This window comes from Tyto alba, unplaced genomic scaffold, assembly GCF_018691265.1.
Source record: "Tyto alba isolate M040663 unplaced genomic scaffold, T.alba_DEE_v4.0 Super-Scaffold_44, whole genome shotgun sequence".
NCBI classification, from domain to species: Eukaryota; Metazoa; Chordata; class Aves; order Strigiformes; family Tytonidae; genus Tyto; species Tyto alba.
In genome coordinates this window covers 2,612,716-2,634,553 of record NW_024881320.1, presented here as the reverse complement: position 1 = coordinate 2,634,553, position 21,838 = coordinate 2,612,716, and the positions used below count along the sequence as shown (strand labels likewise).

At 49.9% G+C, this 21,838-nt stretch overlaps 3 protein-coding genes across 4 annotated transcripts; 2 read left to right on the top strand and 1 right to left on the bottom strand.

Moving 5' to 3' along the window:
* The first annotated feature begins 600 nt into the window (after positions 1 to 600).
* Positions 601 to 2,974, top strand: LOC104367421 (disintegrin and metalloproteinase domain-containing protein 9-like). Its single transcript, XM_009974548.3, is given in 2 exon segments — positions 601 to 2,010; positions 2,012 to 2,974. Coding segments are annotated over 2 exon segments (2,289 nt in total). The 5' UTR covers positions 601 to 684.
* A 2,691-nt stretch (positions 2,975 to 5,665) lies between these two features.
* On the top strand, positions 5,666 to 8,224 carry LOC104365855 (disintegrin and metalloproteinase domain-containing protein 20-like). The gene has a single exon (XM_009972703.3). The coding sequence runs from the start codon at positions 5,666 to 5,668 to the stop codon at positions 8,222 to 8,224; it is 2,559 nt and encodes an 852-aa protein (XP_009971005.3).
* Positions 8,225 to 8,819: 595 nt separating this feature from the next.
* TMEM116 (transmembrane protein 116) lies at positions 8,820 to 21,710 on the bottom strand. Of its 2 annotated transcripts, XM_042805699.1 has the most exons (11): positions 21,366 to 21,505; positions 21,145 to 21,191; positions 20,951 to 21,014; positions 17,103 to 17,234; positions 13,109 to 13,213; positions 11,532 to 11,581; positions 11,019 to 11,102; positions 10,799 to 10,937; positions 10,176 to 10,320; positions 9,988 to 10,061; positions 8,820 to 9,431 (listed from the first exon to the last, which is right to left on the bottom strand). In XM_042805699.1, exons 1-11 carry the CDS (start codon positions 21,411 to 21,413, stop codon positions 9,231 to 9,233), a joined length of 1,089 nt encoding a protein of 362 aa, XP_042661633.1. In that variant the 5' UTR covers positions 21,414 to 21,505; the 3' UTR covers positions 8,820 to 9,230. The 2 variants fall into 2 exon arrangements, with proteins under 2 accessions (XP_042661633.1, XP_042661632.1); XM_042805698.1 differs by lacking the exon at positions 20,951 to 21,014 and having other exon boundaries at positions 21,366 to 21,710.
* Positions 21,711 to 21,838: the final 128 nt, after the last annotated feature.

Here is a 21,838-nt window from a genome sequence, read left to right as displayed (position 1 = left end):
TTGGCTGAGTGAGGAGCCCTGCAAGGATCTGTCAACAGACACTGAAAGCTCTCACTGCTGCAGCTGAAGGTCCCATTAGCAACCAAATCGTTGTTTCCCTGGTAATCTTCTATTGCTTTCCACTTGCAAACGCTTAATCCCCTTTTAAACAAATTGCTGTAACAGCACTGGCTTGTCAAGCTCTTGGCAAACGGGGTCAGCCCAAGTAAGGTGCGGCAAGCTTTCAGAGATGAGATGGGGCATATTTAATGTGCTGCCTGCTCCTGCCTGTGCTGGTGTCAGGGGTCCCATGGTCCCCATGGAATGTTAGTGTTTGAAGTGGGGCTGGAGAAACGGTCACACCCCGAGCCCTTCCGTTGCAGCCCCAGGAGCAGCTCTCCGCCGGCTTCCCCAGCCCATGCCAAGTTTTGCCCTGTGCTGCTTTGCTCTGTTGCAGTTGGGTGGCAGGCTGGCTCCCTCCCGGTGTGTCCTACCTCTCTGCTAAACAGGCAGCTGAGGAAGAGTTAAGAAAAGGCCCGTTGGATGATGGGTACAGGCTGCTTGAACCTGGCTGAAGGTGACAGACCCTGAGGGAAGGCGTCCTGATGGTGAGAAGGGATCTTTGCTGCTGAGTTAAAGGCAGCTTTTCTGTTGTCTCGTCATCCACATTTTCCTCTTGTTCCTCAAGCCTGGGAGGCAAGGACCATGGCTCCAAGCCAGGCACAGCTGAGGTGCACCCCAACAGACAGAGGGGTTCTCCTTCTCGGACTGGGCCTCTCCTTCCTGCTCCAGGGGCTCCTGCTGCCCTGCACAGACTGCGGCCCCCAGCCCTCCTGGGGCTACGCGGCCTATGAGATAGTCATCCCAAGAAAACTTGGCCCTGAGGCAGGGAAGGGCAGCCAGGGCGAAGTGTCCTATATCATCAACATTCAGGGGGTAAATTATGCAATTCACCTCAGGCAAAAAGACTTTGTAATTAAAAACTTCCCTGTATTCACTCGTGACTCCCAAGGGGAAATCATGGCCAAACAGCCCCATGTGCCAGCAGATTGCTATTACCACGGCTACGTGGAAGGAATCCTGGACTCCGCGGTGACTCTGACTACCTGCTCTGGGCTCAGAGGACTGCTGCAGATTGGAAACTCAAGCTACAGCATCGAGCCCCTGGCAGCTTCTACCACGGCTGAGCATCTTCTGTTGCAGAGAGGGGAGATGGTTCCTGGAATGGTGATGTACCAAATGCCCAATGGAGGTGGACAATTTCCAGGTCCTGGTACAGCAACAGGGGAGTTCCGGCCCCGGAGGCACACGCGGTATTTGGAGCTCCTTGTGGTGGTGGACAAGGAAGGTTTTGATGCCTTTGGTAGAAGTATAACTAATGTGACACTGGAAGTTATTGAAATAATCAATCTGGTGGATGGGCTGTTTTATTCTTTCCGCCTTCGTGTTTTGCTAACTGCACTAGAGGTTTGGGTGAAGAACCCTGTCAGAGTTACCAAAAACCTAACTGAGGTCCTTCATAATTTTAATCTGTGGCGGGAGCAGCAAGGCCTTACATATGCCATGCATGATGTGGGGTGTCTGTTTGCCTCAATGGACTTTAGTCACGGTACAAGAGCGTTGCACAGGAGTGGCAAATCCAACTTTGCCAGTGCCTGTGATAGAAAACGTGCCTCTGCTGTCATATCGTTTGCAAAACAGCCTTACATGGACACTGCTGTCCATGTTGCTCGTGTGTTAGGATATGTCCTTGGCATGGAGCACGATGACAGCTCCTGCAGATGTGGAAACACCTCAAAATGCATCATGAGCCCACACAGCATAGCGAACTATCAATTCAGCAACTGCAGCAAAAAGCACTATTTTGATTTTATAACATTAGGAAAAGGATTCTGCCTTAATAACGCCCCAGAACCAGTGATGTCATTTGCACGGCAGCGCTGCAGGAGTGGTGCCCTGAAGTTTGGGGTGAAGTGCAACTGTGGCTCAGAAGCGCAGTGTAAGTTGGACCCTTGCTGTGAAAATACCTGTCAAAAAAAAAAAAGGAGCCATTTGCACTTCCGGAGGCTGCTGTAAGAATTGCAAACCTCTTCCAGAAGGAGAAGTGTGCAGGGAGAGCGCTGGTCCGTGTGACTTGCCTGAGTATTGCAATGGGACATCTGAGCATTGCCCAGCAGATGTGGCCAAGCAAGATGGAACTGTGTGTGCTGAGGATGGGTACTGTTATTCAGGGAAATGCCAATCTCGCACGTTACAGTGTATGAGTATCTTCGGCAAGGAAGCAAAACCTGCTCCACTCCCATGTTTCCAGGAGGTGAACATGAAAGGGGATCGGTTTGGCAATTGCTGGGGAGATGGGGCAGATATCAACTTTCAGAAATGTGAGCTGGAAAATATCCAGTGTGGGAGGTTGCAGTGTACAAATGTTAGACATCTGCCTCAGCTGGAAGATCACACAACCATCATTCAAACCCCGGTGGGCGATATCTGGTGTTGGGGCACAGACTACCACTTGGGTGTGAACATTTTGGATGCTGGTGTCATTAAGGATGGCATGCAGTGCGGTGAGAAGAAGATCTGCATTAATCGGACGTGTGTCCCGGAGGAGAAGTACTTCGCATCCCACTGTTCTGCCAACAGAACCTGCAGAGGAAAAGGTGTCTGCAACACTAGAGGAAACTGCCACTGTGACAATGGCTGGGCACCTCCCAACTGCCAGTTTATTGGCTTCGGAGGAAGCGTCGACAGTGGCCCTGCACCGGTCACTAAAAAAGGCCTTTTTAGGTTCGTCTTCAGGATTACTGTAATAACTGTTGCTGTTCTGGTGTTTGCAGCACTTGTCATTCTGCATATGAGAAAGCTCAGAGTAACCCAAGCGTTAAACAGACTAGTTGGATGCTTTGGGGCTAGAGAACAGGCTCCTGAGGAGAATGCAGAGGTCCAGGTGGAAGGAGATGGCTCAAAACCAACTGAAAGTCAAAACTCCCCTGTGTAGGACTTCACGTGGCAACAGCGGAAAGCTGGACTGAGTCAGTCACTAGAGTCAGATTCCAGCTGTGCTGGACTCATTTAAAATTGATCTAGATGCAAGTGTAGCGTTAGGGGATCTAGTTTTTATTCTGTAGAATAGCAAATTAAATTGTTTTGCTTGACCTCACTCTGTAGAAGAAAAAAAAAATCATTGACAAAAATGACAGGGGTGCTCAGGTTAATTTAAAATCTGCCTGCTGCTTTACACTGACAGACACAGGTTGAGCAAGGAGGATCCCAGGGTGGCTGAGGCAGAGCCTCTTGCAAGGCAAGAGCAACAGTTGTCTCTCATCTTAGAGCATGGGGGGCTGCAGCAGCGAGATCCCTCTCTCCACTAACTATGCACTCTCCACAGGACACCTGCTCTTACCTCCGAGTGAAGGAACTTGGGTCACAGACCCTCCACTGTGGCTCAGGAAGGGGTTTGCAGAGTGATACAAGGGTTTGGGTTGGAAGGGACCTTAAAACCCATCCAATTCCAACTCCCCCAGGGTTCCTTCCCCCAGCCCAGGGTGCTCCCAGCCCCATCCAACCTGGCCTTGAACCCTTCCAGGGATGGGGCAGCCACAGCTCCTCTGGGCACCCTGGGCCAGCGCCTTACCACCTGCACAGGGAAGAATTTCTGCCTTAGATCTCATCTAAATCTGCCCTCTGCCAGTTTAAAACAGTCACCCCTTGTCCTATCCCCACCCCCTGATCAAGAGTCCCTCCCCACCTTTCCTGTCCCCCCTTTAAGCCTTGGGAGGCTGCTCGAAGGGCTCCCCAGAGCCTTCTCTTCTCCAGGCTGAACCCCCCCAACTCTCTCAGCCTGGCCTCCCAGGGGAGCTGCTCCAGCCCCCCGAGCATCTTTGTGGCCTCCTCTGGCCCCGCTTGAGCAGCTCCGTGTCCTTCTGCTGTTGGGGGCCCCCGAGCTGGCCCCAGCACTGCAGGGGTGTCTCCCCAGAGCGGAGCAGAGGGGGAGAATCCCCTCCCTGGCCCTGCTGCCCACCCTGCTCTTGATGCAGCCCAGGGCATGGGTGGCTTTCTGGGCTGTGAGCACACATTGCTGGCTCCCAGGCAGTTTTCCATCCAATAGTACCCCCAAGTCCTTCCCCGTAGGGCTGCTCTCAACCCACTCCTCACCCAGCCTGGATTTGTGCTTTGGATTACCCTGACCCATGCACAGGACCTTGCACTTGGCCTTGTTGAACTTCAAGAAGTTTACCTGGGCCCACCTCTCCACCCTGTCCAGATCCCTCGGGATGGCATCCCTTCCCTCCCGTGTGTCACCGCACTACACAGCTCAGTGTCATGTGCGAATTTGCTGAGGGTGCACTTGATCCCACTGTCCATGTCACCAACAAATATGTTAAACAGCGCCGGGCCCAACACCGTCCCCTGAGGAACTGTCCACACCACCGTATAAGACTCTGTCTCCACACTCTATAGCCACCTCCTGCAGAGCCGGGGGTCCAGGCAGCGTGACCAGCTTTGAGCCCCTCCTGGGCACACCTGAGCACCAACTCTGCAGCACTAAAGCCCAGGAACAAATGTGAGCTGCTGAAAACATCAGGCAGCATTAAGTGGGAGACAGGAGGAGGGAAGAAAGGGCTCTGAGGCTTGATTACAGGAGAAAAAGATGTAGAATATATCTGAAAAGAAATGAGGAAAGGAAAAAAAAAAGACCATTATTGCTCACGTCAGTGGCCTCTGTGAAGAGTACAAAGCTGGCAGGATCATTTGGACAGGAGGTTGTAGGAAGGCTTTGAGTAGGTAAAGAAACTGTCAGCAGCATCCACTCTCTGCCAGGCTGAGCTGACAAAAAAGCCAGGCTGCTGTGGAGGTGTCTGTGAGAGGTGGAAGCAGTGTGTACAGGAGCGGCTCTGAAGCAGAATAGGGATGGTGCAAAAAAAAAAAAAACCCAAGAAAAAACAGAACAAAAAACAAACTTATTTCAGCACTTCCCAAAGAAGCAGATAAATGCTGGGGAGCAGGAGCATTTCGTGCTAGAAGAGGGAATTTACCCCACTGTTATGGGCTATTGCTGATCTCCAGGTAGACCTGGTTAATGATAAATTCAGACGTTGCTGTCTGCTGGCGCTCATGTGTTTGTGTGATATGTTTTTCTGTGTATAAAAAGCTGCGCCTGACATCTGACAGGCACGGGCCAGACATGCGGGGATAACCACCGGCTGCTGCCACGTGGGTGGTGTTTACAGCAGGGGTCTCCGAAGAAAAGAATAGAACGTCAGTACTACAGGCATATAAGTTATAAATAACTAAATATGTGTATATTAGGGGTGGATGCTCAGAATATTTTTACTGAGAGAGGTGTGTGATTAAGAAAATTGTCTGGTTTACAGGCTGGTAAAGGAAGGGAGGTGGTGGCTAAGGGGCATCAACTTTTGTAAAGTTAATTTGCTGTGAGGAGTGTTACTGTGGTTAATTCTCAAATTCATGGTCCACAAGCAATGTTTGGGCAGGGATCCCCCCTTGGGGGAGGAGGAAAAGGGGGTGGTGAGGACCCGTAGCTCCCCAAATTGCACCGAGCAGCAAGGGAGCGGCTCTGAAGATCAACCGCAACTCCCTGGCCGCGAGAGCCACCCTGCAGAGCCCCAGTGAAGGCAGCAGAGCGGGGATGGGTGCCCTCCGTCCCTGTCACCTCACAGGAACCCCCATGCCACGGCCTCGCTCCACCCCGGCCTTATGTCACAGCCACAGGCTGACAACATGGCTGGGAGGGGCGGCGGCGCTTCCAGAACATTCTCAGGGGACATTGAGGGGAATGGCCGCCCCTCGGGGAAGGAGGACGGCACGCACCTATGTTGGGTCCCGTGCCAGCCCTGAGGGGACAACTCTAGCACAGCCGCTGCCTGAGCACCTCAAGGGAGAGAGGGTCAAGATGTCTGTGCGAGGGTTGGCAGGAGCCTCCCTGAGGCGGCTTACCGCCATTTTGAAGGCGTTGGTGATGAGATGGCTCCAGACACATCATGGCGGCCGAGGGAAAGTCCTGCTCCTCCGGCTGGGGGTCTGGGCAGCATTGATGTCATCTCTCCTCCTCAGGGCCAACAGCCATCATCCACCGGCGGGCTACGCTGTCCATGAGATAGTCCGGCCAAGGAAACTGGCCCCCAGGGTGGGAAAAACCACAGAGGAAGACGTGTCCTACGTCCTCAGGGTGGAGGGGGAGAACCGTGTCATCCACCTCACACAGAAGAGGGGATTTCTGGTGAAAAACCTGCCGGTCATCACATACAGCCCCAGAGGGACAAGGGTGGTGGAACAGCCCCATGTCCCCAAGGAGTGCTTCTACCTGGGCTACGTGGAGGGCAGCCCAGGCTCCCTCGCCACGCTGAGCACCTGCTCAGGTCTGAAGGGGCAGCTGGAAATTGGGAACCTGAGCTACGGCATCGAACCTGTGCCGGGGTCCCTCACCTTCCAGCACCTTCTCTATCGGCGAGAGAAGACCCAGAACAAGCCCTCGATGTGCGGATTGACGGATGAGGTGATCCAAAACCAACAGGGTGGCATGGGATCTAAAACAGCCTTAGGAAAGTACGACTTGTCTCACAGACTGAAGCACACCAAGTATGTTGAGATAGCTGTTGTGGTGGACAACTACCTGTTTTCCTTCCAAGGAAGCAATGAGACCTCTGTGATGATTCTGGTTACAGATACGATCAATTTAGCCGAAACATACTACTATCCTCTGAATATTCGCATCTGCCTGATTGGGCTGGAGATCTGGACGCACAGCAACTTCATCAGGTACAGCCAGGATATAGAAGAAGTTCTTACAAATTTTAACGACTGGGGAAATAGGGATCTATCTCAGAGGATGGAATATGACATTGCATATTTATTTACTTACATGGACTTCGGATTAATTGTTGGGCTGGCATATGTAGGTAGCATCTGCTACCCTGGTTATCAATCAGGCATTGTATCACATATACGGGGAGACTTCATAACCTTTTCATTAATTTTTACTCATGAGCTGGGTCACAACCTGGGGATGGAGCACGACAAAAAAGAGTGTGTGTGCGGAAAAGCCACCAAGTGCTACATGACAGGAGACTCGCTCGACGGTGCCAAGGCTTTCAGCAACTGCAGCAGGCAGAGTTACTTAGACCTGATCAGCAGAGGGGATGGTGACTGCTTGTACAACATCCCAGAGCCCCACAGACTCTTCCATTTTAAACACTGTGGCAACAAGGTGATCGAGGAGGGAGAGCAGTGTGACTGTGGTGGGTCACGGGACTGCCAAGGCAATCCCTGCTGTCACCAAAACTGCAGGCTGAAGCCAGGAGCTGTCTGCTCTGTTGGGCAATGCTGTCAGAAATGCCACTTTCGTGCTGCAGGACACAAGTGCAGGTCGGAGGCGGATGAGTGTGACTTACCTGAATATTGCAACGGGACTTCTGCGTGGTGCCCGGAGGATTTTCACGTGCACGATGGGACGCCATGCAGTGACAACGGCTACTGCTACCATGGGAAATGCGCGACCTATGACAACCTGTGCCAAAAAGTCTTTGGGAAGGAAGCTCGGGGTGCTCCAGAAAGTTGCTTCAAAAAGCAGAATGTGAAAGGGGATCGATTTGGCAACTGTGGCGGCGATGGGACCAAAGTTGCTTTTGTGAGATGTAAACCCCAAAACGCTCTGTGTGGAAGGCTGCAGTGTGTCAACGTGAAGAGAATACCTGTTCTGGGGGGGTCTGAAACCATCATTCAGACGCCAGGACCTGAGGATTTGTGCTGGGGCACAGCCTACCATGCCAGCATTGAAACACCTGATATCGGAGGAGGGCTCGATGGCACCAGATGTGGGCCAAAAAAGATCTGTATTAACAAGACATGCACAGATGCCACGGTCAGGACACAGTGCAATGGGAAGGCTTTGTGCTGGGGGAAAGGGGTTTGCAACAACCTCGAACACTGCCACTGTGAAGCTGGCTGGGCTCCTCCGGACTGTCAGTTCCACGGCCTGGGAGGGAGCATTGACAGTGGCCCTCCACCACCTCTCATGATGTCCATGGTGGAGGCTATCCAAAATAAAGTGTTCGGGACAGTAATTGGGCTCACAGTTCCCATTGCCCTCATTCTGATTGCTCTCCTAATTGCTGTAACCAAATACAGAAAGGCAATAGCTGCATTTTTCTGTACAAGTTTGGCCACAGAGAGAAGTGAGTCTCCTACAGATGAGGAGCAGAATATGGAACAAGAAGATGATGTTTAAAAAAAACCATGAAAGCAGTAGGAAACCCACCAGCTAAGGTTTGGAAAGGACTACAGGCCCTTGGTTATGTCCCTGAAGCTGGACTGCTAGTTCCAGGAGATCTTCCACAGTGAGTTACACAATGTAACTGTGCAAACTGTATGAAAGTTAATTACACAAAACTTGAGTATTTCCTCTTCTTGTATTACCTATCATATAAATAAATTTGGGTTGGACCCAAAAAATTAAGCTGTTAGAAAAATAAATAGTGTAAAACTTAGGGAGTTGTTTTCAATGCAGCTAAAGATCTGTTTTATTTTCTATAGAACGGTGGGACCTTAGTAAATAATTCACTTGAGAATCTAGAAGAGTATAGACAGATTCATGCCAAGTCCTGCTCACCTGGTTCATGAGAGATGCTCCACCCAGTCAAAGCAACTTATTTTTCTGAGTATTGCAGCTGAGCAGGAGTTTGCACGAAGAACAGAAGGGGAACGTGCAAAAAGCCAAGGCACAGAAGTGATCTTCTTATGCTACTTTGCAATTTTTCATTCCTTGCAGTTGGCTATTAGTATGGTACATGTTCTTGTTTTTATAGTGAATGAAAAGTCAGAGATTGAAAAATATTCACCTTTGCTTTACTGTTAATTTGTAATGGCAAATACTGAGAGAAGTAAAACATCCTTTGACCACCTACCCTCAAAGGAGCTGTACCAGGTCTCTGAGCTGTTACATATAATTTTTTGCATTTCTAGAGATATTTCCATAAGGAGAAAGTCTGTACTAAAGATTTCCCATGTTTAAAGAATAGATTTACAGTCCATACAAACCTGTAAAATAAATAACTATCTTCATCAAAGTGTCTGTCTCCGACAGAGCTGCTCAGGCTCCTCCAGCACTACAACTAACTTTGCTGCTGGCAAGACTGTTCGCAGCAGACAGCCCAATGCCGGGTCTGGCTGACGTTGCTAAAACACGACGAGGCCTCGTTAGGACGCTGCCTGTCCTCCTTTGACACAGGGATTCATCAGAGCAGGGTGGACGTGGAGCCCTCCGCATCCGGCGGGCTGGCGGGGAACGTGCTGGCGTAGAATTTCTTCTGGGAGCGCAAGAGAGGAGTCTGAGTGTCAACGTCCCGGCAGGCGTTGCGTTTGAGGGAGAGGAAGACGTGCTGGGTCCAGCCGTACACGATGCAGTTCAGAAGCCCCTGGGAAGCTGCTGTCAGAGCCTGCGGGAGACCACGGGGGAGATGAGGGCTCTCTTGTCAGCCAGCGCTGCACGGCACCCCGTGGCTCCCTACCCCGCTGTCAAACCCGGCACATTATGCCAAGCCTCCCACTTCCAGCATGACTTTATCTGTCTGCATCCCTGTGTGATATAGGAATCTTGCAGCTATTTTAATAATATTTGCTAAATGCTGCCTCTGGCACAGCAAGGAGCTGGACAAGTGTTGTGAAGGAATTGCATTTGGAGACTTTCACAGAAAGAGAAAAAAAAAAAAAAACAACTGATTTCTGGGGATCCTTTCTAGTCCTATTTTCTACAGTTTCCATGATGCTGTGATTTTGGTTACTGAGACCTTTTCAAGCCTGTGAAAAACATAAAATGACTAAGAAAGATCTTTGCCAACCAAAAGCATAAATCAGACTTAGACTCCTAGACCAGTGATCTCTATGGCTAGAAGCTTGCTTCTAGCTTCCAGCAGAGACTAGAAGCAGGCAAACACTAATACGCCTGTTCAAGCAGAGAAGGCAAAACAGGAGATTGCAGAGGAAGACGTTTACCTGTAGAATCAGAAGAGCCATGTAGATTTTGCTGTTTGTTGAAACAGTCAGCTTCAGTATTCCAAGGAGGACAGCTGTGAACAGGGATGGACAAGAGGGTGTTGATTTAACCCCACCTCTTCTGAGTTTCCTCACCAGGCACTATGTCCTAGGGGAATACTGTGAGAGTAACTCAGCTCTCTGCTAACCTGGGGCCCAGCAGCAGAAGAATGCGATGGGGTAAAACACCACCCGTTGTTCTACCGTCTTAATCATGGCCCACTGCTGATCCCCCAGGAATCCTGTGGCATTTACAAACCTTTTGTACAAACCTCGGGCTCGACTGAGTATAACCTAAAAAAGAACAAGCATACATCACTGTTTGCATTTTGTGCACGTGCTCCGATCTCACTTGTCCATCTAGGACAGAGTATCTCATTTCAATCCATCAAACCTTTTCATGCAACAGTGTGCTCCCTGGGGGCGAGCAGTTGCTTTGAACATGACCTTTTCTGAACTGAAGACTCTGAATTGATTTGGGCTCTTGTTGACCCATGCCATAGGTGATCTCTGCTGCCATGCTCTGAGCCTTTCTACCTGCTAAATCCTTTTTGGAGGGGGTTCACAGAACACAGGACTCCAAATGGATTTATATGGTGGCAAAGATATTTCTCTCCCCTCCCACTCCTTCCAAAAGGGAAGCAGCACCACACAGTTCTTCCCCTGACATTGCCTGGCCTCTGGTACCATCTAAGCAAAGATGTAAAGATAAAAAGGAGAAAAATCTCACACTGACCATCAACAGCTAGCGTGGAAGGACTACGTTTCTTACCAGAATGGCTATGAAGCTGATCAGAAAGGAAATGAGGAAGACCCCAATGCCATAGAAATGCATCGCACGGCAAACAGAGCCACTCAGGGTTTGCAGCTCGTTGGTGGGCATGGCTATTTCCGTGTGCATCAAGAGACATCTGCGGGGAGAAAGGGAAGAGCCTGAGCTCCTGCCGCGACTCATAAGCAGTGGGGCTGTTTCAGAGATGCGAGAAGCTTACCCGTGCTTCTGGCTGAAGTTCTGGTAGCAATTACTGCTGTTGCCCAGGCAAAACACAGGCACCATGAGAAGGAAAGGGATCAGGCTAAGAGGAGAAAGGACAAGAGCACAGTTGTTAGCTATTGCACTGCACTGCTCCCATCTTCAAATAAACACTACTTGTTTTTAATCCTGTCACTATAGAGGACTTAAAAATTGTTTTTACTGACAGTGCTCTGGAAGAGTATTTTATCAGCTTTACTAAATTCTGCACTTTAATTCCTGCAGGCAACACATGGTAAAGGGAGCACTTTCTGAAAAACTACATGTAGTTAATAGAGTTATAAGTAACATGGTTGGACAAAGGTCCTTACATCCAAAACCTCTTACTCCGAGCTTGTTCAGTCACTCTGCTGTTACTGATAAGCTTTACAGGTTTTAGTAAAACTTGCTTCAAAATAGAATAGGAAGCAAAGATCAGCACGCTACAGTTAACCAAAACTGTATCATTCTGCCAGAGAGAATTAAATCTTACCTAGACGAGATCGTTGCTATTCGGCCAATGCAACTAGCATAATCTACAACCTGCAAAATTCAAAGAGTTTAATGAAATTATCATTTCCATATGGTCACTGGTTCACATGAACCAGCTCCCAGGGAACACTTCAGCAGCTGAGGGCTCTTCAAATGCTGATTAATCCCCAGACCAAGCACAAATGTTTGTTTCCACTTTGCACTGAATCAACACCGCTGAGTTCAGTCTGTGCCTATTTGCACCAGAAACAACTGATGCTTCTACCCGCTTACTGCCTTGCTCTCCTTCAAGACTAAAGGATTTGAGAAGGGAACTTGGAACTGGACAAGGAGCAGACATTGGATGAGCTCTCTGGTGTAACTTACTCATTTTTTTTGCACTGTTTACTCACTTAACCTGGCTCTGTTCCTCAGAAACTTCATGTTCTGGTGAAGAAATGCAGGTAAGTTGGAGTGTCTGGGTCTTTGTTCACCAGAAAATGTACTTTGGCAGCTGGCATCCACATACCAGCTATGACAATACAACATGGGCACAGCTGTAGTGGTGGGGAATTATGGTAGGTGGTCTGTTCGGAATGGGAGTCCAGCAAGAAGGAAACCAGCCCTACAAATGGATCCAAACCCTGTGGACAAGAACCCTTGAAATGTAGAGTGATCTGCTCAGCCTGCTGTTCCCGAACCACTGGGTGAAATATCTGGGATGCAAAATTTGCTGTGCACAGCAAATGTCTGGGGAAGAAATGGGACTGCTGGGTTCAATGGGAAGAGCTGCACAAGGAATTTGTCATCTTGCAGCAATACATCGGGAGCAACACCAATGGCAGTGCCTCACTGCTTAGCAAGGAGTGAGGAATGAAACAACTGCAAGGAGAGATTTTGGTCACACGGTATGTGAAGTGTTTGTTTAGCCTGCAACATTAGGAGTATTTTTCTGAGTACTATGTCCTTGTTCCTCGGTTCCCAGTGATTACGCCGGTTCCCCAAAGGGCTTTTGTAAAGGCCAGCGATGATGAAGTGAGGATTGGCCACTGTTCACAGAGCCAACGGGTCCTTTAATCACTAGCTCATTTCCGTCACACCTCCTATCTCAAATTCTTACAATACTTACTGATGCTCTTGAACGCTGTATGACACCTGGGAAGGACAGAAATTGTCAGTTCTCAGTCCCAGGCTGTCCAGGCACCCCCTGCTTTCTTATCCCCTCTGCCATGCACTGGCAGAAGGCAGTGACAGCAACAAACCAGTCACTCAGCTGGTGCAAATTGCTGTTCTAACTGCAGAAGGACTTCACCAACACCCAGGCCTGAGCTTTCTCTGCTCTGAGACATACGCTGCCATCGGCCTTTGTCTGCTTTAGTCTTGCAAGCCTAATCTTCCACTGAGACGCTACAGCAGACCCAGCAGTAACTCTGCTGACCTCAGTGGGCAAGATACATCAATTCATACAGTAGTGGGGCTGAAGGACCTTCAAAGTCCTTGTGGCGAGATAGACTGTTACACAGGCACCTCCTAAACCTCACCACAAGCCCACAGTTAGACCTTGGTACCCAACAGTTGTTGCACGTCAGTCCTACTCACCTGGGGTGCGATCCTGAAAAGGTTCTGATTGTATTTCATCTTTAGATCCATGTACAGGTGCCAGGTGTAGTTGACAGTGTATAGAAAAGAGGCCACGTAGAATATCTGAGAAATACAAACAGACAGTATTTCAGTCCTATAATAATAGTTCCTGTAGTACTTTCAGTTCATCGCTGATGAACCCAAAGCCCGTGGGCCAGAGGCAGGATGCCAAACAGCGTAGGGGACTGCCAAAGGTGAGGGTCCCTGTACAGCCCCTGTGTTCATGTCTACTGGGTTGCAGTGGGACACCAACTGGGAAGAGCCGGATAGAGGAGGGCTTCCCACCTTAGACCGCACAAAGGCAGCTTCATTTTGGCCCCAAACCAGGGACAGGAGAACTAATGACAGCAAACTGTCTTAAAAATACAAATCTTTGTGATTCGGCTCATTTTTTGGCCCAAATACTGACAACAAATAGTTCAAAGACACTTGGACCCTTTCTGTGCTACATCCATTAGGAAACACAACACAGATGCAGCACTTAGATTTGCTTGTCACATAATGAGCTCACTACACAGTGAATTCACGGAAACAGAAAACAATAGTATATTTAATGAGGAAAGTGAGGGCAGAGAATACCTGCACTAAGCCTGAGTTAACATCTTGAGAGTCATTTTCACAGGGAAAAGGAGGAAAGAAGAGATACAGAATGCTGTTTCCCACAAAACTTCCCAGTCCTTGATTTCAGCTTGAGGTGAGAATAAGTATCTAAAATCTCCTGTTAAGAAAAAAACCCTCAAATCTTTCTGGCATTTCTTACTGAATCCATGGTTGCTCCAGGCAGTCAAGTATAAACAGTGCTGCCTAATCATACTATATATATATATGCGTGTGCTGTGTTTGTTACAGGAAACACATGCTTCAGTGGCAAAGAGGAAGGGCTGGAGAAGTGAGTTTTTTCTGTGGATTTGCTATCCTTTGCCAAAGAGGCATGGAACACAAGTTTGCCACCCTGTTATCATCCAAGTCTGGGAAAGCAGTTATTAAATAAGCTTGGTCCCCTTCACTGAGGTTGCAAATGCTGCTGGCTGAGTCCAAGGGGCTGCTACATTGCAGCAGGAACATTACGGTGGCTTTCCAGCTCATTAGACCAGGTTTAATGAGGGTTTGTTGCCCTTCTTCAGTTGCTTCCAAAGAAGGCCATCAAAACAGCTCACAAAGATTGTCCTCTTGCACTTCAAAACGCCTGAGAGAGGCTCACAAAATGTGTAGCACCACCTTCGTTTTTTGGAAGAGGGAACCAAAAGCCACTTGTAAAGTTGCCAGCAGAAAGCGAAGGGAGTTCTGCTCTCCTGAACCCCAGCTTTGGGGCTGTGGACAGCCCTGCAGTGCTCCCCAGGAGAAGGCAAAGCAGGAGCTGGGAGACACGAGAGTCTCTCATTATAGCACTTCTGTGGCTCCCCATTGTGCTCGCCAGCGTGAGCGGAGCCCGCTAGGACATTATTAGGCCACTGGAACTGAACTGGAAGAATGTGGGGGGAATTGTGCAATTATAACCACAATCTCTGTTCTGGACTCTATTATTGTAATGCAAAGGCAAGGCAAGGAGGAGGAGAGAACAAAGTCAACGGCCATCAGAAGGGAGCAGTATTTACATTTAATATCAACCAAGAGTCTGGGGCTGAAACAGAGAAAGTCCAAGAAACAAAGCAATCTCCTTCTTTACGACACAGTATGGATGTTAGGGGAGTTCCATCTGCTGTAACGTTAGCCCTTAGTGATAAAGTGATGATAAACAGGCTGAATAAGGCAAAATGTTATCCAGCTCCTAAGGCAATCCCTTGAGACAACCACATCACAGGGACTGTGGCCTGAGTCTCTCCAAGGGCTGCCACCTGCAAACACCACCGCTGAGCAGCCCTGAGCCTTGTCCTTCAGTGCATTTTCCACCTCCTACGTGTTTGTGCGCAAAAAAGCTGCGTGTGTGTAGGAGACGCCCAGGAACGCAACCCTTGCGAGACTTCCCCGCTCTGCATGGGCAGAATGGGGCCAGGAGACATTTACTCATTTCATTTGGTTACAGATCACTTGTGCTCTGCAGAAGCTGCTGGTTAAACCTGTTACCAGCTCTTACTTATGCACAAGGTGTTCCCACCACACAAGGGCATTGCTGGGGTGTTTAGCAAGGAGGTGTCCTGCACCCTGTCACGTGCACCATGCGGACACGGTTGCCGTGGCAAGTGCTCCGTTTGTTTTAATTTCTTCCAGAGCAAACAGCAGCGACAGCTCTTGCCAGACCCAAGCTGGCTCTGCCATCCTGGCAGGGGCTGGTCTGTGGGTGGCACGCAGGAGAGAAGCCCGGTGACCCTGTGGCTGAGGTCAGGATGTGACCCACGCCCTGCACACTCCACCACAGCCCCCTGACTGTCCCCCAGGGGGGCCTAAGACCAGCTCTGCCTACCCACTCTGCCTTTCCCAGTATGAAAGTACTGGTCCCACCTTGCCCTCATCCCTTGCACAGCCACAGGCTGGAAAAGCAAGGGCAAAAAAAGAGCCAGAAATGCATGGGAGCATAGCATGCTCCCAGTGTCTTTGCTGAGAAATGATGGCTTATTGTCTATATCCAGCTTCTCCTCCAGTGGTGCAGCCTGTCTTCTCCAGGACATCATCAACATTAAGAAGTGTTCTCCAGGCAAAGCTGCAACGGAAACATCTCAGACATACATGCCTTCAGTCCTGCATGCTCCTTCCACTTTCCAGATCCGAAAAACCTCTCCCAAGTTGTCATGGCTTGTGTCTTCTCATTGTCCTCTGTACTATCATCTAAATACCATCTTTAATGCTGCTCTGTATCGTTCCCAAGTGGCCAAGTTACCCACATCCCACCGTTCCCTCTCTCAACATGAACACACTGAGGTGCTTCCACAGTGGAGCTAGAGAAACCGGAGGTAAGCCAGCAGTGGAACAGCTGCTCTTAACCATCATGACTATTACAGTTTTACCCACAAGAACAGCTGTTGAAACAAGCCCAGGCTGCAAACACACAACAGCATGAACACTTCCATACCACACACCCAACTCCTTCCTTGCCCTCTCCGAGGTTCCTGGAGAGCCTCTCCAGCTTCAGATGCTGCCACTCAGCAAGGATGTTTCAGTTCCCATCTGTGGGTACCATCACGCTCTCAGGGAGCTGCCCAAGCCCACAACACACATCAAGGCTCCCAACAGCCACTTGCTCTTCCCAGCCACATTTTTGTGGTCCTTTAAAAGAAAACTGTTAAGCCCGGAGATCACCGCTTGTGAACCACCGCTTTGGTCCAAGCTTGGCCACATCCCGCAGAGTTTTTTGAGAGCAATGATTTACAAAGCCTGATGCTGAAGTGGGAACTTGGTGAGACAAAAGCAAACTGACAGGATAATGGTATTTCACTCACTCCAATTAGTCTCCAGCACACAGAATCAGCTGGAAAGCAGCCGAATCACTGGGGCATGGGGCTGAGCTTGTGCTGATGGAGCAGTCCCTGAGCATCCTTGGGATTGTTTGAGAGATGATAGGGCCAGATCAGCAAGAGCAGGGCTGTTTGTATGAGTAATGTTGTAAGTCTGAGCTCATGCAAATCGCAGAATGTGTCTGTTCCTGTCCAGGATGGAGGAAGCATGAAGAGAAAAAGAGAAGCTGCCAAGCAAGAGGCACAGAGATCATTGTTGGCACGGCTCCAACAGGAAATAGATTAAGACCCATCTACTCACTTTACACAAGCAACCACAAAATCCCATGCTCTCTTTGCCTTCCTCATTGCCTCTCACAAACCAGACGTACCTAAACCTGAGCATCGTTATCTCAGTTTTACACACGAGGCGAAGAAACCTGATAAGTCAGGGTCACATGGGGAGTCTCTGCCAGAGCCTGTCTAGAAACAGTCCCCCATGGTCACTTTCCGACCACCAGTGAGGCTAATTACCACAAAGGGTGCACAGGAAGAGCACGAATGGCAATGCCAAGGCTACTCACTTGTCCTGTTGCCTGCAGGTTATAGCAGATGAGATCCTGCTTGGAGGTTGGTGTGCTATACAGAAGTGCTCCAGCGAGCCAGCACATGCCCAGAAACAGGTCGGAGAGGCTCAGGTAGAAAAGTGGACGAATCTGGGAAAAGTGAAATTGGTCAGCAGATTTGAGCGGTGGTCACAACACTCCCACGGCCACCTACAGCAGCTCTTTTACCCCATTATCTAAATATGCTTTTGTCCCTCAGCTCTTCTGGTACACAAATCCCATGCTGATTCTGGCTCTCAGGAGCTGTTTCAATGCAGATATCCTGCTCTAATCACCCTTTCTGCCACTATCAACTCTTACAGAAAATATCTCAAAGGTCCAGAATGTTACAGTTTGGCAGAATGGGACAGGTTGGCAGGGAGAAGCATGTTATTTGTTAAATCAATTGGTAGCGAAATCAAACTTTTGGTAAACACAAACATTTCTTCAGGTCTGAAATAACTTGAAACAGACATTTCTCCTATGCGTTTCATGTCATTTCAGTTGGTGACTAAGGCTGAGACTATTTTACATGCCAGATTAATTTTCAGTATGAGTCTCTCTGCTGCACACCTCATCTTGCTGGAACAGAGTCGCGTCTCCTCTAATGGCAGTTTCCAGCCCATTTCCAGTTTGCATGCACTGGCCAAAAGGACTGTAAACACTGTACACAAACATTTGTGCAAGATTCTGGCCAACATTTAAGTTGTTAGTGGGAGAGCAGACACTCTGGAAAAGCAGTCTAATTATCTAGATTCTTAATTGTAGTCTCTTGTACCTAATTTTCAGCATCCTACAGACAAAATGATGGCTTTTTTTTTTTTTTTCCCCCCACCCTACAGGAAATTATAACGCTAAACACAGCACGGAAACATTTCAGGAGTCCTTGATTTTAAGATTTTTTTTTTCATGGAACTGAGATTTTGGTGAGATTTGCCTCAATATTGTCCTTTAAGTAAATGTTTGCCACCCAGTTCATTGTGTGATACTTGTCTTGTTCCTGTGAGCAACAAGAAAGAGCTTAGTAAGATTGGTAAGATGGCAAAATAGAGCTGATTGAACCAGATCTGTCCTTATGGCATAGTTTGAGGGTGATCTGCCTCATGCCTTCCCGGGCCCCCCACTGCCATCCAGCAGCGTGGCAGGTCCTCTGCCTTCCACAGGATGTGTCTCCTCAAACATTCTTGTCCCTCCAGTTCTGTATTTGTACCATCCAACCCAACAACACGGTAAATCAAACTGCTGTTGCTAACTAAATATCTGGAGGTAGTTTGTGTCATTGCATTTACAAATGTCTTTTTAACTAGGGTTCCGATGCAGAATTGAAGCCCAGGCAGGCATGACAGGCTGGAGACATCATCCAGTTTGCAAGCACAGCAGGTCAAAACCAAACAGCTCAAATAAGCAAAGAAGCAACTTTTGCAATCAAACAGGTGACCCCTTTCTCTAGCAAGAATTGTCCTTGGAGCGAGGCACCACTGGTTGGTTGAGGAGCTATTTTGGCACAGGCCTAAATAAAGAAGTAGGTGACATAGTAGTAAGTGAAAGGCAGCATGGTTCTTTCTTGCAAAAGGAAAAAGAAAAAAAAAAAAAACAAATGGTATTTATAAAATAGAGGAAGGGAATGTAAAGACATAACAATTCAGAGGGGCTGCCAGGCTGGAGCATACATGTTGATTTAGCTCTGTCTGGCCATTGCCCAGGAACATCTGCCTGCACAAAACCTACTGACATGACAGAGGAAATTCTTAGTTTGTTGCTTGCCATCATCTCTTCTGAATGATTCACCTCAGGCTGAAGAGTTTTATTGACCCCATAGAGACAGAAAGCAAGCTTCAAGAATGCAATATTTGATTTCCTAGGCTGGGGGCAGGAGGGGAAGTGTTTACAACATTGTTCTCCTCCCAGCCTCCAGAGTTGTTTATTTTTAAACATTTTACTCTGGAGCCTCATGACTCACAGAATAAGCTGTTTGTAGCAATCTTTGATATGGATCTCTTCCAACCCCTTTGTTTACAAATTTCTACTTAAGACCAGAAACATGGGGACAAGTCAATGGGGAAGCTACTGAAGATTTTGCTGCTTTTAAAACACCAGCAATGGATCTCCCCGGCTGCAAAACAAGGCTGATGCAGACAAATCACTCCAGCTGGTATCCATCCCTCCTATCCGGATTTGCAGAAATAATCTGAGCAGAAACATCTGGACTCTCTCAAGCAGGAAGAATCCATTTGTGCCCTGGAGCCATGTGTGGCTCCCCAGCCACAGCCACATCATATGACTAATAGCACAAGGGCTCCTGAGTAATGCAGACTTCTAGCCGTGGAAGTAAACGGGCCAAGGCTGCAAGTCACACCAGGACACCTGCCAAACCCAGATCCATATCACACCAGATTGGAGGACCCCAGGAGACAACCGTGCCTGGAGGTCTCCAGGTGCAGGAGATGTGGTAGAGGAAGCCTTTGATATGCACCTTGTGCAGCACAAGGTCATGCAGGTTTTCCATCCCAGCACTAAGGTCAAGTTCTAGCTGTCATTTCTCCCTGGGAACACACATACATTTCCACAGCCCATTCTCCATGTGCTGGGCAGAGCATTTCCAGGAGGCTGGCTGCCTGGGAGCAAGACTGCCCTGCATGTTGTAAGGGGGTGCAAATTTGCCCTGCAAACCTGGACTCATGTTCTCCTCCCCACCTGGCTTCAGCCAACAATGTGTCAGTTGTTAGCTTGACTACATGCCTTCCTTCCTTGAGGATAACTCACTGCATTCCCTTGAAGTCTTGTTCTCGGCTACAGATCAAACCCACGATGTACAAAGAACATTGAAGATGAGGGAAGTACAAATACAGCTTTGTTATAACATAGCTGCCAGCTCTACAGTCCTACTGCTCTTAGCAGTAACCTGCTATCTGCGTGGTCCACTGACTGGGCTGCCAGACACCTGCAAATCCTGGACAACGACCTCCAGCTTCACATAGATCCCCAAAGTCCTGGACAGACAGAGGGACTGCGTGTGGACAGCAAAAGCCTGTCAGGCTTGGGCTGGAGGTCCATGGCTACCGTGCACGTGCTGTCTGCTCGGCACCTCCGATCTACCCCAGGCACACGGGGCTCCCTGCATGTGTGATGCTCTTGGGATGTGTGTTCCCATCAGATCTGCACTGCACGCACAGACAGTCCCACCCCGAGGGACGTTTGCACCCGGGTACCGCGGCTTCAGCATTAGAAATGTTTGTGGCTCCTGGGTGCGACCAGGGTGAATCTTCCAAAGCCCCACTGCGGAGGCTTGCACAGCAAACTGCTTTTAAGCCTGGCCTCTTTCTGTCTGAACTTTGCAGCACCTTTGAGTTTTATCATTTTAGCAGCGCACCTGCCTGCAAAAACTACTCAGACATGCCCAAACACCAACACCTGTAAATACATTTCCTACAAGGGCATTTCCAATTTGCACTTCAGCGGTCTCGTAAGCAGCTCCTCAGCCCTCCAGGCGTTTCGCCCCACAGAAGAGGTCACGCTAAAAAATCCCTGTTCTCAGGAATGACTGGAGGATTTCCCCAAAGCGGCAGAAAGCGCAGGGCTAAGGAACCTGCTTCTCCCTGTGTGGGTACAGTTCAAGGTTAGTCCCTCCAACTCCTATCACAAAGTGCCAAATTCTTGGCAAGCCCTTTGCCTCCCAGTTGCTAAAGGAGGTTTAACCACCTAAGCCCAAGACCTGCAGTTGCTCCTAGCAGAGCGCCTGACCCACGCGGGTCTTTGCTACATGTGTGACCCATCTGCAAGGTGCCAATGCCACGGCTTAGGGAGAGAAAGGGAGGCTCAGACCTTACCTCGGGGGAGCGCACTGCATTTTGAAAGACAGCGTAGGCAATAATTGAGCTGGAACCTATTACACTGAGAAAACAAAGCACAGGTTGGAACAGGAGCACATCTGCCTCGCTAGGATAAGCGATTTCTCTTTTTCTGGAGAAAATCGTCATCATAACTCCATCCCCGGGGCCACGGGTTGGGCAGCGCGTTGTACCTGAGCATGGCCATGGTGAACTGTATCCACTGGAGAGCCGAGTAGACCTGGGGGAAAAAGCGGGTGGGAGCTCAGCGCGACGCGGCCCCACGCAGGGCCGGGAGCCGCCCACGGACAGGTACAGACCGGGGGGCGAAGGAGGGTGGAAGGGCCGGGCAGGGTGCCGGCAGAGGGAACAGCCGCTGCCCCCGGGGGTCCCGGTGCCGGCGGGGCTCGCTCACCTCCTGCCAGCCCCCGTCCAGCCGGGCCGCCTCCGCCGGGAGGGCCATGGGTCCCCGCCGCCGCCACCGCCGCTGCACCGCTCCCGGGGCTACGGGCTCCGCCCCAGGGCCACCCCGCGCCCGGCCCGCCCCACGGCCAGCCCCCCGCCGGCGGAGCCGACAGCGAGAGGGGCTGGAGCCTCGGGGGAAACAGCGGGGTTAGCGTCCCAGGAACCGACGACCCGCGCATCCCCACCGGGTGTGCGGAACGCGGCCCAGTCCCAGGCCCTGGCCGCAAGTCACCCCTCCAGGCGCCGTCCCGAAACGACCCTGCTTAGCTACCCCCGCGCGGCGAATCAGCACCGGCGTCCCCATCTCTCCAGCGGCTCCGCCCCCTTGGTGACGCCACGCCCCGCGGCGCCTCTGAGGGGGCCGGCGCGAGGCAGCGCCTCTCTCCTCAGGGGCTGAGGCGGGAAGCGCCTTCGCCCGGCCCG